A 15,929-nucleotide genomic window follows, 5' to 3' on the forward strand; every position below is an offset into this window, starting at 1 on the left:
AAAAGAACCGAATCTTTTTGTTTCTAATTTGTATTAATTTTTATCCTGTTTCACGCTGAATCAACAAAAGAAACAGAACAGAAGCAGAGCAGGCAACAAGAGTGAGATTTATGCACAAGAAAACATTTTGCATCTTAACAGCAGTTTGTTTTATTATTTATTATTATTAGAATTATCATTATTACCATTATTGTTCAACATTTGATTAAAATTGTCATTATTTCAAAGCTTAAACTCGCTCCCACTCTCAGTTTGAACCATTTAAACACATCTTAGTCTCGGCCATTTCTCTCTGTGTTTAGTTTGTAGATAAACACAATAAATGTAAAAAGAGCCGCTCTTTTGAATGGCTCTTTGAAATGAAAGATTCAGATCTCACAAAAGAGCCGAAAGTCCCATTACTAAACTGCATTGCTGCTGTAAAGGAATTTTTAAGATGGTTTGTGGGAACATGGTGATCTCTGAAATTCTCTTCACGGTTAATAATTTAACAGCTGCACTATAGTCCAAGGAATGTGTGTTTTTATTAACAAAGAAGTTAACTTTAAAACATGTAGTAGTTTTGTTTTATTTTTTATTGTAGAAAAGGCAAAATACAAACAAATCTGGCACTGTATAAAATAATATATATATCAATCCATTTGGGGAAAAAAAAAAATTAAAAAAAATCTTACAGCAGGGCAAATGTTGCTGCATAAAAATAAATAATTATTTTTTTTTATTTTTTAATAATTTAATTTTTTTTCTTTTTTCTTTTAATAAATCAATTGTTTCCATAAATGAAAGAAGTTTGAATGCACTTTTAGATTAACAAAGGCCAGAGATTTACAGACAAGTCCAAACTCATTCCTCCATTGAATAAAGTTTGGAAAATATTTTTAAAATCTAAATTTATGTTTGTAACACTTTACTAACAAAATAATACTGTTAATACCAATGATGCTGTTCTGTATAAAAGTACCAAACTGAATTTCTCTAAGTGATAAATCTGCAAAATGAATCCAGGGTTAAAGGTCAAACCAAAAAAGTTACAAATAAAAATGTAATGATCCAAATCAACATGTAGAAGCTGTAGAAAGTTTAAAAACAAAAGAAAAAACAAAAAGAAAAAGAAAAAAAAAGATCCAAACTCCGCCCACGACCCCGGAAGTGCTCCGTCAGTTTATCCAATCACAGAAGAGCTCGTGCGGCGCTGCTGAAGTCCAAACTTTGCACGGCTCTTCACTCGGCTCTTTACTCGGCTCTTTACACACTGACTCCAATGACTACACCAGGTGACACATTTTACCAAATCGCACGAAAGACTAAGATTGAAATGACTTTGTTGCGTCCCTGTGTCCTCTGTCCTCTGTCTGAGCTGTTTGTCCCATCAGTGTCCGAGCTGTTCGTCCCTGTCCCGTGGGGGGAGATCAGAGGCCGGGTGTGGGGTCCCAGACAGGGCTATCCCGTCCTGTGTCTGCACGGCTGGGCTGATAACTGTGGCTCCTTCAACACCCTCATCCCACTTCTGCCCAAAGGTGAGAGTCTGGACCAGTGTTTGTTGTTTTAAAAGATTAATGTTGTACTAATGTATTTATAAAGTTGTGTTGGACCAGCCGAGTTTAACCTCCTGAGAGCCCTGCACATGCGTGGACTGGACATTTTTATTGAATTTAAACCTGTTGAACACAAACAAGGACACTGACAGCGCCATCTGGTGGTGTCATGTTAGAGAAACACCTCCCGGTTTAAAGATGGAGCTACACACCTGGAATGTCAGGGTCTGGTCCAGGTCTGCGCTGGTTCAGATCTGGTTCAGGGTCTGGACAGGTTTTCCGAGGGCTTGGGCTGGTTCTGATTTGGTTTTGACAGTTTCATACTGGGTCAGATCTAAACTTACTAGGCCTGGACGGGTTCAGGCTTGATCTGGGCCTGTTCTGACTCAGTGTGAACTAGTTCTGACTAGAGCTGGATTGGTTTACACTAGATCTGGACTGGTTCTGACAGAGTTGGACTTGTTTAGACTGGCTCTAGACTGGTTCTGACAGGGTTTGGACTTGTTTAGACTGGTTCTGACAGGGTTTGGACTTGTTTAGGCTGGTACTGACAGGGTTTGGACTTGTTTAGACTGGTTCTAGACTGGTTCTGACAGAGTTTGGACTTGTTTAGACTGGTTCTGACAGGGTTTGGACTTGTTTAGGCTGGTTCTGACAGGGTTTGGACTTGTTTAGACTGGTTCTAGACTGGTTCTGACAGGGTTTGGACTTGTTTAGACTGGCTCTAGACTGGTTCTGGCAGGGTTTGGACTTGTTTAGACTGGCTCTGACAGGGTTTGGACTTGTTTAGACTGGCTCTGGACTGGTTCAGACATTGGTTTGACTGGTTCTGATTGGATCTTGATCAGACTTGGACTGCACTAGACCTGCACTAGACCTGGACAGGTTTAGACTGGTGCTGAACTGATTGAGACTCATTTAAACTAATTCTAACTTGGTTTTGGACCTTCGGTTTACATAACGGTGTCTTTACCTGAGGGTCATCTGGGACAGTCGGCCCGAGGTCCCTCAAAACACAGTAAAGTGATGATATTTGGTTATTACATTTATTGCTTTTCCCTTGTCCCCAAAAGCTACAAGAAATCTATAATGTCAAACCAACGCTCGGGTCTCAGGAGGTTAAATTTCAAATCCATTTCCCATTTCCCATTCAGCTCAAAGTGTTTATGCACCAAACAAACTGGAGTGTGTACGTAAAACACTCGATACAGACACTTGTGCTGATCCTTGACGCATTATTTACTTAGTTGCCCAAGTGTGAACGCCTAATTCACTCTCTGAAGCCTCGCCGTAGTGAATATAATAAAGCTCTTCCACGTCTGTTGTCCCGTCAGAGTACAGATATGTGACTATTGACCTGGCTGGACACGGTCTATCCTCCCACTATCCTCCAGGAGCTTTATACACGTGTCTTTCATACGTGGCAGATGTGCGCAGAGTTTTAGATTGTGAGTATATTATTATTATTATTTTTCTGTTAAATATATTTGACGATATGAGGTTTATAAAAACAGGAGGCTTTGACAATAAACAGCGTTCATGAAACACTTTACACAGCGTTCATAAAAACATAAATCTGTGGGTGATGATCTGTGAAATTAACTTCCACAGCTCTACGGGTGACAAAATTATCTCTCATCGGGCACAGTATGGGTGAGTACGAGCGCAGGGCACACACGTCTCATTATGTTTTACTCCACATGTCTCTAATGTCTCCGTTTTTACCTCGTAGGGGCTCACGTCGCAGGATTGGTATTAATTATAGATGTTTATTTTATTAGTTTGAACAGTAGTTTTTGTCGTCCGTGTTCAAACCTCCGTCTTTTACATCGTGTTCTCCACAGTTCAGTGCCCTGTTTCCAGAGATGGTGGATGCGCTCGTACTCCTGGATGCTGAACAATTTGTAGTTACAGATGCGGTAATGCATTTTATACTCTTCATGCAACACTACACACCAAGCAAACCTATTAGACAAATTAAAAATGGCTCTTGTCAGTTTGATTTAAGTCATTCCACTGAAGAAATATGGTTAATAGTTATACAATAGTTATAAATTTAGTTAAAAGGCAATTGAGGTATATTAATTAGATTTGTTCTATTGCACTCAGTGGTTGTAAAGTCTTTAATCACATTGCGTTTTGTATTTCGAGCATCCTGTTGATTAAAGATCCATGCCTTTTGAATTAATCCCCAAGAAACTGCTCCTCCTCAAGAGAACGCACAGTGTGTTTGATGATTTATTGAGACAAACTCGGATACGAAACTACGAAAACAAAGTGTGGAAGAGACGCACGGACACGTCTGTCGATACGTCCACGGAGACAGGGACGGTGTTCGATAGAAAGTGAGACAAGAGCATCTAAAGAAAACATCGATCGTGTAAGAGAGGTGTGTTAAATGAGGTAAAACACTTTGGGAACCACTGAGGACAATAGAACAAGTCTGATTTATGCGTCTTATCAATTGTGTTTAGGGACAGCGTGTACGTTTAACCACGATACAAAAGGACTGGACTCACGGTGCTGGTTCTGAGCTGTGCAGGAACAAAGACACATTCACACATAAGTTTGCTAATCGTGCATTCCTGGTATTGTTGGATATTTTCGGGTTAACGTTTCCTGATGATGTCACTTTATACATGTCGAATTCAAACTTCAGCGCTCGAATAAACCAAACCAAAGCTGGATCATGCGCTCAGAAAAAATGGTCCGAAATTAACCTCATCGACCTCGACCTGTTCACGTTAAGGAACCGTTCAAAAGAGCCGACTCGCTCACGGAAGTCACATCGCTAATACAGAGGCTATAGAGGAGTGTGGAGCCAGTGTTCAGATCTGACTCGTGATGGTGACATTCGTGGTCATTTTTAATAATTATTCAGTTGTTGAATGTCCGTTCATCCGTTTTCTTCCGCTTATCCGAAACTGGGTCGCAAGGGCAGCAGCCTCAGCAGAGACTCCCACACGTCCCTCATCCCAGACACGTCCCTCATCCCAGACACGTCCCTCATCCCAGACACGTCCCTCATCCCAGACACGTCCCTCATCCCAGACACGTCCCTCATCCCAGACACGTCCCTCATCCCAGACACGTCCCTCATCCCAGACACGTCCCTCATCCCAGACGTCCCTCATCCCAGACACGTCCCTCATCCCAGACACGTCCCTCATCCCAGACACGTCCCTCATCCCAGACACGTCCCTCATCCCAGACACGTCCCTCATCCCAGACACGTCCCTCATCCCAGACACGTCCCTCATCCCAGACACGTCCCTCATCCCAGACACGTCCTCCAGCTCCTCCAGTGGGACCCCAAGGCGTTACCAGACCAGCCGAGAGACCTGTGTTTCCCGAACCAGATGTCCCCTCCGGCCCCTGGCTGCGCCTAGAAATTCTGTCCATAAAAACAATGAACAGAACCGGTGACAAAGTGCAGCCCTGGTGGAGTCCAACATGCACCGGGGACAGGTTTGACTTACTGCCGGCAATGAACACAGCTCCTGCTCTGGTCATAGAGGGAAGAGACAGCCCTTAGCAAAGAGCCCCGGACCCCATACCCCCACAGCGCCCCCTCAGAGGACACCACGAGGGACATGGAAAACCACACTGCTCCTCCTGGATCCGAGGTTTGACTATCGGTTTCTCGGATTCTCCTCTCCAGTAACATGGATTAGACCTCACCAGGAAAGGCCGAGGACTGTGATTCCCCTGTGATTGTTGGATTTTTCATTGAATTTTAATCCATCTTTGAATTAACTACATTTTTTAAAGGTGCGTAAATGTGTTTTTTTAATGAATGTGTGGATATAATGTTCAATGTTACGTGTTCACAAGGTTTTTAATATAAACGCTTTTGGGATTTTTGCCTCTTCCGCCTCATACTTTTTTATGTAGTGCATCTTTTTTATTATGATATAGAACTGCAAAATAAATAAATGGTTAAAGTCAGTCCGTGGTCAGTCCGTGGTCAGTCCGTGGTCAGTCCGTGGTCAGTCCGTGGTCAGTCTGTAGCGCCGTTTTAAGACCTGGCGTTTGGTCGTAGCTGCGCAGGATATCTCTGTGTTTTATTGTCTTGTCTTTGCCTATGTATCTTGTTTTTGTTTGTTGTTGTGAATGTGCTTCATACATAAAACTGAACTGAAGAATCCACACACCTGACAATGGCGAGCATTTTAGATGTGTATAAAAACATTCATTTGAACTGTTTTTTTGGTTTTTTTTGCTTATAGAAAGAAACCACCTCTAAAATGAGACAAGGGCTTGACGAGATTATTCAGTTTGAAGCTTCTTCTAAGAAGAAGAAGGTTTACACGTATGCGGAGGCTCTGGAGAGGTCGGGAGCATTGAGTCCATATGTCATTTTTTTCCATATATATCACACTGATTATGGTTCATCAGGTTGTTGGCTGCGATTCCCATTACGAAACATTCTGCACAGATCCTGCTGGAGAGAGGGTTGGTCTCTGTTGAAGGAGGTATGTCGTCTTCATTAGGTTTTTTTTTATTTTTTTATTTAGTACTTTTTTTTAATATATATACACCACATGAAACAAACCAACCAAACTAACTAAACCAACCAAACCAAACCAACAAACCAAACCAACCAAGTAACATACCAAACTAAACCAACCAACAAACCAAAACTAAACCAACAACCCAACCAACTAAACCAACAAACCAACCAAACAAACAAGCAATACAGAGTGCAGATCAATCTGAAACACATTGATACATGACAATCAGGGACACAAGTGTTAATCCAATCAACCCAAGATCCAGTAGGTTTTGTGGGAGCCTAAGTCCAAAGTGGCTGCAGATTTGAGTCTATTTGACCCTTAAGTCTGATTTGTCTATGAAGAGCTGAGAATTTCCGTCAATATAATGTCCAAGTCTGATCATAGTCAAGACGTCAGTGACTTCCACAGGGAAATAGAGGGAGGATCATCACCCACCGTTTACCGTAATTATCTTTTTATCCATCATTAAGACTGAACAGTTGCACCAGTGAAGGAGGAATATGTCCAAGTGGATTCCCTCGTGCCCACATGAGTCTTACACTTAAGGCAATTTGGCGATGTACCCACGTTGTACTTACTATAAATATTTGGAGAAATCTATACATTATGCAAAATATTTTACTACAATTCTTTAAAACGATTACAAATGGAGACTTTAGGGGGTATTAGTTGAATATGAAAGCTCAGAAAACATCACTTTGTTTTGTTTTGCAGGATTCGCTTTTTCTAGAGACCTTCGAGTCAATTTCGTAAGTCAAGACCATTACTTCATTTGTACAGCTACAAAATCATTAACCTCAAATCCAAACTATCGACGTTGCTTTTGTGTTTTCAGAGAGATGTAGTTCGCATGAGTTTGGAGCAGAACCTGGAGCTGTATTCAAGAACACAAGCCGGTGTCCTCGTTATTCTGTAAGTCACTGCCACTCTATTATTTATATTTATTTATTAACTCAACTAAAACGAAAATGAAAACGTCTAAACTTCAGAGCTGCACAAGGATATTTTGAGAACACGCTTAGCTCAGTTGTTCAGCACTTCGAGGAGAGACAGGTCGGTTCATAGTTGCATAAATAGTTTTAAGATGTTTTTAGACAGTGTTTTAAGTGTGTTTCTTTGTGCGTTTCTTTCAGTGCGAGTGTGTGACAGTGGAAGGAGATCACCACGTCCACCTAAACAACCCGGAACACGTAGCTCCGCATATCTCCAAGTTTCTGCAGACGAAACTCTCATCTTCTTCAAGCAGATTATAATAAAGGGTATTTTGAGATTCAGTCAAACGCTGCTAAAATGTGAAGTTTAGAGTTTATGCAGTGACGTCGCTTAAAGGGCCGGTATCACACTGTTTTCTGATGCATACGTGGAGCCGATTTGTTTCATTCGCACACGTTTTAACGCACAAACTCTGCACGTTTAGGCTGAGCGTTTCTCTAAAGCTTGAAAACACTCCATACGCCTTCATTTCTAAAATCATTTGGATCATTTCAAGCCCTGGAATAGCCACTTATCTCCACAGAACTAAAGGTAAAATGTAGATGTTAACTTGAAAAACTACCACTTGATGACGTCACAAGGTGCAACGGAGCATTTTGAGCTTTGCAGATGTAGAAAGAAACGTGTGAATGAAACAAAAAACACAACTCCAGGTCTGTTTTTGAACCTTTTAATTTGTAAAACGCCTTTCAACATTCCGACTTAGTGGCCATGACGCAGAACTACGGGCAGCACGACAGACAAAATGCGTTTCTTTGCGTTTTATTACCTCATTTTTGGCCGTGCACATATTGTTTACGCCCCACAATTAATATAGATTCAACACACGGACTCAGAAACGTGTTATTTAAGGAGAGAAATGTTCGGTTCATCTGTGTCTGATCCAAACTCTGCAGCGTCCCTGTGGTTTAGCCAACAGTTAACTGGTTTTATACTACGGTTTACTTGATTTTAACTTGATTTTTACTTGGTTTTTACTTGATTTTTCTCGCTTTAAGTGTCAGATACAAACTAAATATTTCACAGCGCTGTAGATTTGTACTTTTGTTTTAAGACTGTAGCAGCTCTGTCACGTTTTTTCAGACAGATATAAGGCAGTGTCCGGCAGAAATCTGACCAGAACTGAAGAAACGGCTTGGACGAGCGGCCAAATGTTGACAGATTTGAATTTTTCTGAGTGATTACACAGACATATTTTACAGAAGAAAATGTCATGACTCACCATTTGCACTTTTATACCTTTACCACGCACTTAAACGCTCTAATGTCATCTGCATAACTTCCATTGTTGTAGCTTGACTCCATCATAATCATGTAATAAGACTGAACGAGTGAGGCCTGTGTGAAGAATTATGAGAGTTATGATTTATTTAAGACGTCTGTGTAATCCCTCAGTCGTCCAGGTCTGATTCACAGTAAAAGATGAAGTTTAAATCTGTCAAATGGACCAATCCTCCCCTACAAATTCACTTCTACAATGATTTGTCCAGCTGACAGGTTTAAACTTTATTCAAGACTTAATTATACAGAATAAAAGGGATGGTTGATACTAAACAAATGAAAGATAAAAACTAAATCCTGTGTTTTTCGAGGCATTTATCTCCACAAAATCTTTCCTGAACTTCATAACCTCTCGATGTTTTTACACGAGGAGAATCATGAGGACGTTTGAGCCTCATCCCAGATTGTAACTAGAATAAACAAAGCTGATTTGCATTTTCAGCGTTGTCTTTAACTTTTCTGTGGATTTTGTTCAAGCCGCTGTTCAGTTCTTTAACCAACTGAAAGTATTGTGCTCAAGTTGAATTTTTAGGTATCTGTACTTGAGTAAATCTTTTTTTCTTCACTATATTTGAGAACATTATCTGTACTTTCTACTCCACTATGTTTTTGAACAGGACTGAAAAGTTAAAAAGTACTTTTCTTATGATTTGAGGAGTTATTTTTACCGTGTTTGTGGAAAAATCCTGACTAAAGTTTTCGAGTTCAAGCTTCGGATTTGAGCAAAACATTAATAAAAACACAAAATTCTTAAAAAAAAAAAGTTAAGAAATGGGTTTGTATAGTTACTGTTGAAGAAAATACGTCTCATTTTTGGATCATTTGTGGGAAATACTTACTTTTTACTCTTAAAGTACATTTTTAAACAGGTACTTCAACACTTTTTTCATGTGATGCTTTTACTTGAGTAACTTTTACCTCTGTATCTGTACTTTTACTTAATTAACCACACTTAGTACTTCATCCATGACTGTTTCACTTTAACCAAAATGTAAAAACACAGGATCATGATGAGACTTTAGCTCGGTCCTTTCAGAATCATGTCTCAGTCTTTTTCTCCGCTCAGTCGTTCACAGCAGAAGTACAGCGTCTTCATTACAGCACAGCAGAGTTTTTATTACATAAGTAAAGCCGAGTTTGAAGTCTTGATTTATTCTGTATGTCTGTGAATAAAGCGCAGAGCCGCTCCAGATTAAGCTGCTGCTATAAAAAACATTCTGGGTAATTCTCTGTAATCTTTCATACTCGAGTGTGTGCCAGACGCTCGCATAATGTGGGAACGATACTGCGCCAAATAAAATGAACAGCGGTGAAATGTAACGCAGTAAAAGTAGTAAAGTACTGCACTTAAGTAAAGTACAGATACCTAAAATTTGTTCTTACTATTACTACATTTTACTTTTACTTTTCAGTCCTGTTCAGAAATGTAGTGGAGTAGAAAGTACAGATACTGCTCTCAGATGTAGTAAAAGTATTTTTTATTATCATTTGAGACCTGCTGAAAAGTCTGAGGGTTTATTTATGACACGTTCATAATTTGATTGTTTCTGTTGAACAAAATTCATCACAAATCTTTATCGAAATAAGACTCAAAATCTGCTCAAAATGCTTTTACTTTTTACATTTTTAAACAGGTAGTAGATTTTTTTATGTGATATTTTAACTTTTACTTGAGTATTTTTTTTACTCCGGTATCTGTACTTTAGTCTCTCTAGTGCACACTCTTTAGTCTAGTGCACACTCTTTTTACTCTCTCTTTAGTCTCTAGTTCACTCTCTTTAGTCTCTCTTTACTCTCTCTTTAGTCTCTTTAGTTCACTCTCTTTAGTCTCTTTAGTCTCTCTAGTTCACTCTCTTCACTCTCTTTAGTCTCTTTAGTCTCTTCACTCTCTTTAGTCTCTTCACTCTCTTTAGTCTCTTTCTCTTCACTCTCTTTAGTCTCTTCACTCTCTTTAGTCTCTTCACTCTCTTTAGTCTCTTCACTCTCTTTAGTCTCTTTACTCTCTTTAGTCTCTTTACTCTTTAGTCTCTTTACTCTCTTTAGTCTCTTCACTCTCTTTAGTCTCTTCACTCTCTTCACTCTCTTTAGTCTCTTTCTCTTCACTCTCTTTAGTCTCTTCACTCTCTTTAGTCTCTTCACTCTCTTTAGTCTCTTCACTCTCTTTAGTCTCTTCACTCTCTTTAGTCTCTTTACTCTCTTTAGTCTCTTTACTCTTTAGTCTCTTTACTCTCTTTAGTCTCTTCACTCTCTTTAGTCTCTTCACTCTCTTCACTCTCTTTAGTCTCTTCACTCTCTTTAGTCTCTTCACTCTCTTTAGTCTCTTTCTCTTCACTCTCTTTAGTCTCTTTCTCTTCACTCTCTTCACTCTCTTTAGTCTCTTCACTCTCTTTAGTCTCTTCACTCTCTTTTGTCTCTTCACTCTCTTTTGTCTCTTCACTCTTTTTAGTCTCTTCACTCTCTTTAGTCTCTTCACTCTCTTTAGTCTCTTTCTCTTCACTCTTTAGTCTCTTCACTTTCTTTAGTCTCTTTCTCTTCACTCTCTTTAGTCTCTTCACTCTCTTTAGTCTCTTTCTCTTCACTCTCTTTAGTCTCTTCACTCTCTTCACTCTCTTTAGTCTCTTTAGTCTCTTCACTCTCTTTAGTCTCTTCAGTGTCTTCACTCTCTTTAGTCTCTTCACTCTCTTTAGTCTCTTCACTCTCTTTAGTCTCTTCACTCTCTTTAGTCTCTTCACTCTCTTTAGTCTCTTTAGTCTCTTCACTCTCTTTAGTCTCTTTCTCTTCACTCTCTTTAGTCTCTTCACTCTCTTTAGTCTCTTTCTCTTCACTCTTTAGTCTCTTCACTTTCTTTAGTCTCTTTCTCTTCACTCTCTTTAGTCTCTTCACTCTCTTTAGTCTCTTTCTCTTCACTCTCTTTAGTCTCTTCACTCTCTTCACTCTCTTTAGTCTCTTTAGTCTCTTCACTCTCTTTAGTCTCTTCACTCTCTTTAGTCTCTTTACTCTCTTTAGTCTCTTTACTCTTTAGTCTCTTTAGTCTCTTCACTCTCTTTAGTCTCTTCACTCTCTTCACTCTCTTTAGTCTCTTTCTCTTCACTCTCTTTAGTCTCTTCACTCTTTAGTCTCTTCACTCTCTTTAGTCTCTTCACTCTCTTTAGTCTCTTCACTCTAGTCTCTTTACTCTCTTTAGTCTCTTTACTCTTTAGTCTCTTTACTCTCTTTAGTCTCTTCACTCTCTTTAGTCTCTTCACTCTCTTCACTCTCTTTAGTCTCTTCACTCTCTTTAGTCTCTTCACTCTCTTTAGTCTCTTTCTCTTCACTCTCTTTAGTCTCTTTCTCTTCACTCTCTTCACTCTCTTTAGTCTCTTCACTCTCTTTAGTCTCTTCACTCTCTTTAGTCTCTTCACTCTCTTTTGTCTCTTCACTCTCTTTTGTCTCTTCACTCTTTTTAGTCTCTTCACTCTCTTTAGTCTCTTCACTCTCTTTAGTCTCTTTCTCTTCACTCTTTAGTCTCTTCACTTTCTTTAGTCTCTTTCTCTTCACTCTCTTTAGTCTCTTCACTCTCTTTAGTCTCTTTCTCTTCACTCTCTTTAGTCTCTTCACTCTCTTCACTCTCTTTAGTCTCTTTAGTCTCTTCACTCTCTTTAGTCTCTTCAGTCTCTTCACTCTCTTTAGTCTCTTCAGTGTCTTCACTCTCTTTAGTCTCTTCACTCTCTTTAGTCTCTTCACTCTCTTTAGTCTCTTCACTCTCTTTAGTCTCTTCACTCTCTTTAGTCTCTTCACTCTCTTTAGTCTCTTTAGTCTCTTCACTCTCTTTAGTCTCTTTCTCTTCACTCTCTTTAGTCTCTTCACTCTCTTTAGTCTCTTTCTCTTCACTCTCTTTAGTCTCTTCACTCTCTTTAGTCTCTTTAGTCTCTTCAGTCTCTTCACTCTCTTCACTCTCTTTAGTCTCTTCACTCTCTTTAGTCTCTTCACTCTCTTTAGTCTCTTCACTCTCTTTAGTCTCTTCACTCTCTTCACTCTCTTCAGTCTCTTCACTCTCTTTAGTCTCTTCAGTCTCTTCACTCTCTTTAGTCTCTTCACTCTCTTTAGTCTCTCTAGTTCACTCTCTTTACTCTCTTTAGTCTCTTCACTCTCTTTAGTCTCTTTACTCTCTTTAGTCTCTTTCTCTTCACTCTCTTTAGTCACATTCTTAGGGGCAGATGTTCTTCGTGCAGTAAACCGTTGAACTGTTGTGTGAGTTTTATTGTGACAGATCAGGTCGACCACACACTTTTATGTGTTTCTGCTGAAACAGGAGCAGCTGAGCTGTTCACGTCTTCATTCTGTTTTATGTGTCAACTCCTCATGAACCTCTGCCTTGAGCATTTTTTCAAAATAATTTAAACCAAAATTAATTCCAAGACAGACGTATAAAGCTCAGAAATCTGAACTTTAATCAATGTGTGAGATTAAATGTAAACATGAAGAGTTCATTTCAAAAACAGATAAGTGCCGTTTTAAAAAGTCATCAGTCTTGTAGTTTTCTCTGTGTAAAGTCATATTTTCATAAGGCAAATTTATTTTCCTGCTGTCAAAGTAGAATTTTACCCCGTCTTGATAAACCTCACTTCACACTGTCATTGATAAAATCTCTAGAAGACGATAATACGAAGAAAAAAAAAATCCAAAATGCAGATATCTCTTTTTGCTGCTCTTCACATATTTATATTTGACTAATCCTTATACAACTTCCAGCCGTATATTTTGTCTTATTCCCAAAGTTTTCCTCGTTAGAGCTGTGGGGGAAAAATAATGTTTTCTCTGGAGATAAGCAGCTCCTCCATAATCCCCCAGTAAAGTCCTGCCTGTTTGAAGAGTTTGATTAATTTGATGCAGAGCTAAAAATGGACGTCATTAAAGGACGACACCCTCTGACAACTTTTACTTATGTAGGCCAGACTCCGTGTACCATCCTCCCTGTACCCATCCTCCCTGTACCCATCCTCCCTGTACCCATCCTCCCTGTACCCATCTTCCCTGTACCCATCCTCCCTGTACCAACCTCCCTGTACCCATCTTCCCTGTACCCAGACTCCCTGTACCCAGACTCCCTGTACCCACTCCTTGTACCCAACCTCCCTGTACCCAGCCTCCTTGTACCCAACCTCCCTGTACCCATCCTCCTTGTACCCATCTTCCCTGTACCCATCCTCCTTGTACCCATCTTCCCTGTACCCAGACTCCCTGTACCCAGACTCCCTGTACCCACTCCTTGTACCCAACCTCCCTGTACCCAGCCTCCTTGTACCCAACCTCCCTGTACCCATCCTCCTTGTACCCATCTTCCCTGTACCCATCCTCCTTGTACCCAACCTCCCTGTACCCATCCTCCTTGTACCCATCTTCCCTGTACCCAGACTCCCTGTACCCAACCTCCATGTACCCATCCTCCTTGTACCCATCAATCCCTGTACCCAGACTCCCTGTACCCACTCCTTGTACCCAACCTCCCTGTACCCAGCCTCCTTGTACCCATCCTCCATGTACCCATCCTCTCTTTGCTCTGCCTCAGAAAGTGCCAGAACAGAGAGCAATTCCTCTGACTCCACTGAGGGGCATGACTGTGTAAAACACTGCAGCTCCCGTCAGTCAGCCCCCTCCTCCTCCACCTCCTCCACCTCCCCCTCCTCCACCTCCTCCTCCTCTTCCACCTCCTCCTCTTCCTTCTCCTCCTCCTCCTCTTCTTCCTCGCTCTCAATGTCACATAAACTGCGTGATGGCCTTGGTGTTAAATGGGGTGGAATTGATTTTACGCATCAATATCGAGACTCAGCATCCAGAGACATCTTACCCCCCTCCACCTCCTCTTCCTCCTCCTCCTCCTCCACCTCCTCCTCCTCCTCTTCCTCCTCTTACTCCCCGCTCCCCCCACCACCACTCACCCCATTGGAAAAAAAAAACAAAAAAAGCGATGAGACTTATATAAGTTTCCCTCCCACACCCTCCATCCTTTCTGCCACGAGCGAGGAGGTTGTCATGGCAACCCCCTCCCCTCTTTTTGAACGTCAGAGCAGGAGCTGGAGGATGAAGAAGAAGAAGACGCCGCATGCAGCCCTTGTCTCTCTCGTGCGTCCCGGAGAGCACCTGCGGTTCCTTTCTGGCGTCTCCAGCGCAACGGCGAGAGAGAAAGGAGGAGGTAGCACCGGGTCTGCGTTTAATCGGATGACTGCTTTGACTTTCAGCTCCACCGACGCCAAGGACTCTTTCTGATTTGGCATCGCAGACAGGTAAGAGACACTCCTTTATTTACTATTATAGCACTATTTTTAGGAAACGCACCCGCCACCTGTTTATGTTTCCAGCTATAAATGCAGAGTAAAATCAATTCTCTCCGTCCACTCCCTCACGCGTTGTCATTTCTCTGTCTTCACACACACCCTCCCCTTGTTTTTTGTGGCTTTTGCAGCATGTCGTGGTTGTTTCTGGACTGGTTCGTACCCCTCTACCTGCTCGTGTCGGTCCTGGTTCTGGCAGGATTCGGAGCGTGCCTGTACTTCCTTGAACCGGGGCTGCAAGACGCCCACAAGTGGAACAACAAAACGGTTCGCCATCACCCGCTAGTGGCCAGTGTGAACTGCAGAGAAGATGATAGTAACGCTCTGATATGATCCGTGCGAAGGGGGCAAGCCGGAGTGGGCAAATGAGGCCATCTGGTCAAGGGGTTGTGCCAGGACAGAAAATAAAAAAAAAAAAAGAAAAAGTTTACAAAGGAGGAAGAACACTGAGGATCATTCCAACTCGTCTCTGATCTTTAAAACAGCTGATTTTTCTGCTTTAAAGATGAGTAAAAGCTTATGTAAAGAGATTTTTCAGTAAAGCCATTTGCAGAACAAAGGCAACTGTAAAAGATTATGTCAAGTTTATGTCTCTGTTTATGTGTTACCCTTTAGGAACATGTAACGTTGTAAATCTCATCTTATACCTGTGCCAACTTTTGCAAACGGTTTGTAATTTGCACTATAATCACTTTACATGTGCGTTTTTGCTTCTCATTGTGTGGAGTCGTCTGGGTTTGTCGTGAAGCAGCTGCTGTGAAAGAGCATGTGGGTCGTTTATACCAGTGGGCCAAACTGTAGTAAATAGTGACTTTGTTAACGAGCCGTTGGTGCAAAATACTCAAAGTGCCAAATTTCAACGAAAAAGGACCAAGATCCGATTTGATAATTTGCCAAATATGTGTGTACTTAATTTGTTTAATCACTTTGCGGTGGCATTGTGAGGAAATGTGTAACCTGTCATACCTTTTATGAGAAAAAAATGCTTCCTTCTTCATACAAAATAAAACAGAACAATCCTGAACTTTTAAACTTGACCTGTTGTTTTATATTTGAAGCAGTTTCTTTAGAGCTTCGCAGTTGTTTCCCTTCACCATTTACGCACCGGAAGTTGTATTTGGAGTGATTTGTGCAACTTTAATCGCTCATTTTTAAGACGTCATATTGCCGTTTTCACCTCCACTTACACAAGCCTGCTGTGACATATTTACTATCCATCCATTTTCTTTCGTTTATCTGGGGCTGAGTCACGGGGGCAGCGGTCTAAGCAGAGACTCCCAGACTTCCCTCAC

The 15,929-nt window shown here is 40.9% G+C and overlaps 1 protein-coding gene across 1 annotated transcript; it reads left to right on the plus strand.

Annotated features, from left to right (window-relative positions):
* The first annotated feature begins 1,184 nt into the window (after positions 1-1,184).
* On the plus strand, positions 1,185-15,666 carry LOC117379384 (serine hydrolase-like protein). Its single transcript, XM_033976091.2, has 14 exons — positions 1,185-1,274; positions 1,374-1,517; positions 2,870-2,983; positions 3,147-3,188; positions 3,268-3,287; positions 3,380-3,454; positions 5,765-5,868; positions 5,934-6,010; positions 6,767-6,801; positions 6,888-6,964; positions 7,042-7,105; positions 7,186-7,311; positions 14,372-14,589; positions 14,769-15,666. Exons 1-12 carry the CDS (start codon positions 1,262-1,264, stop codon positions 7,303-7,305), a joined length of 885 nt encoding a protein of 294 aa, XP_033831982.2. The 5' UTR covers positions 1,185-1,261; the 3' UTR covers positions 7,306-7,311; positions 14,372-14,589; positions 14,769-15,666.
* Positions 15,667-15,929: the final 263 nt, after the last annotated feature.

Source organism: Periophthalmus magnuspinnatus, chromosome 1, assembly GCF_009829125.3.
Source record: "Periophthalmus magnuspinnatus isolate fPerMag1 chromosome 1, fPerMag1.2.pri, whole genome shotgun sequence".
Lineage (NCBI taxonomy): Eukaryota > Metazoa > Chordata > Actinopteri > Gobiiformes > Gobiidae > Periophthalmus > Periophthalmus magnuspinnatus.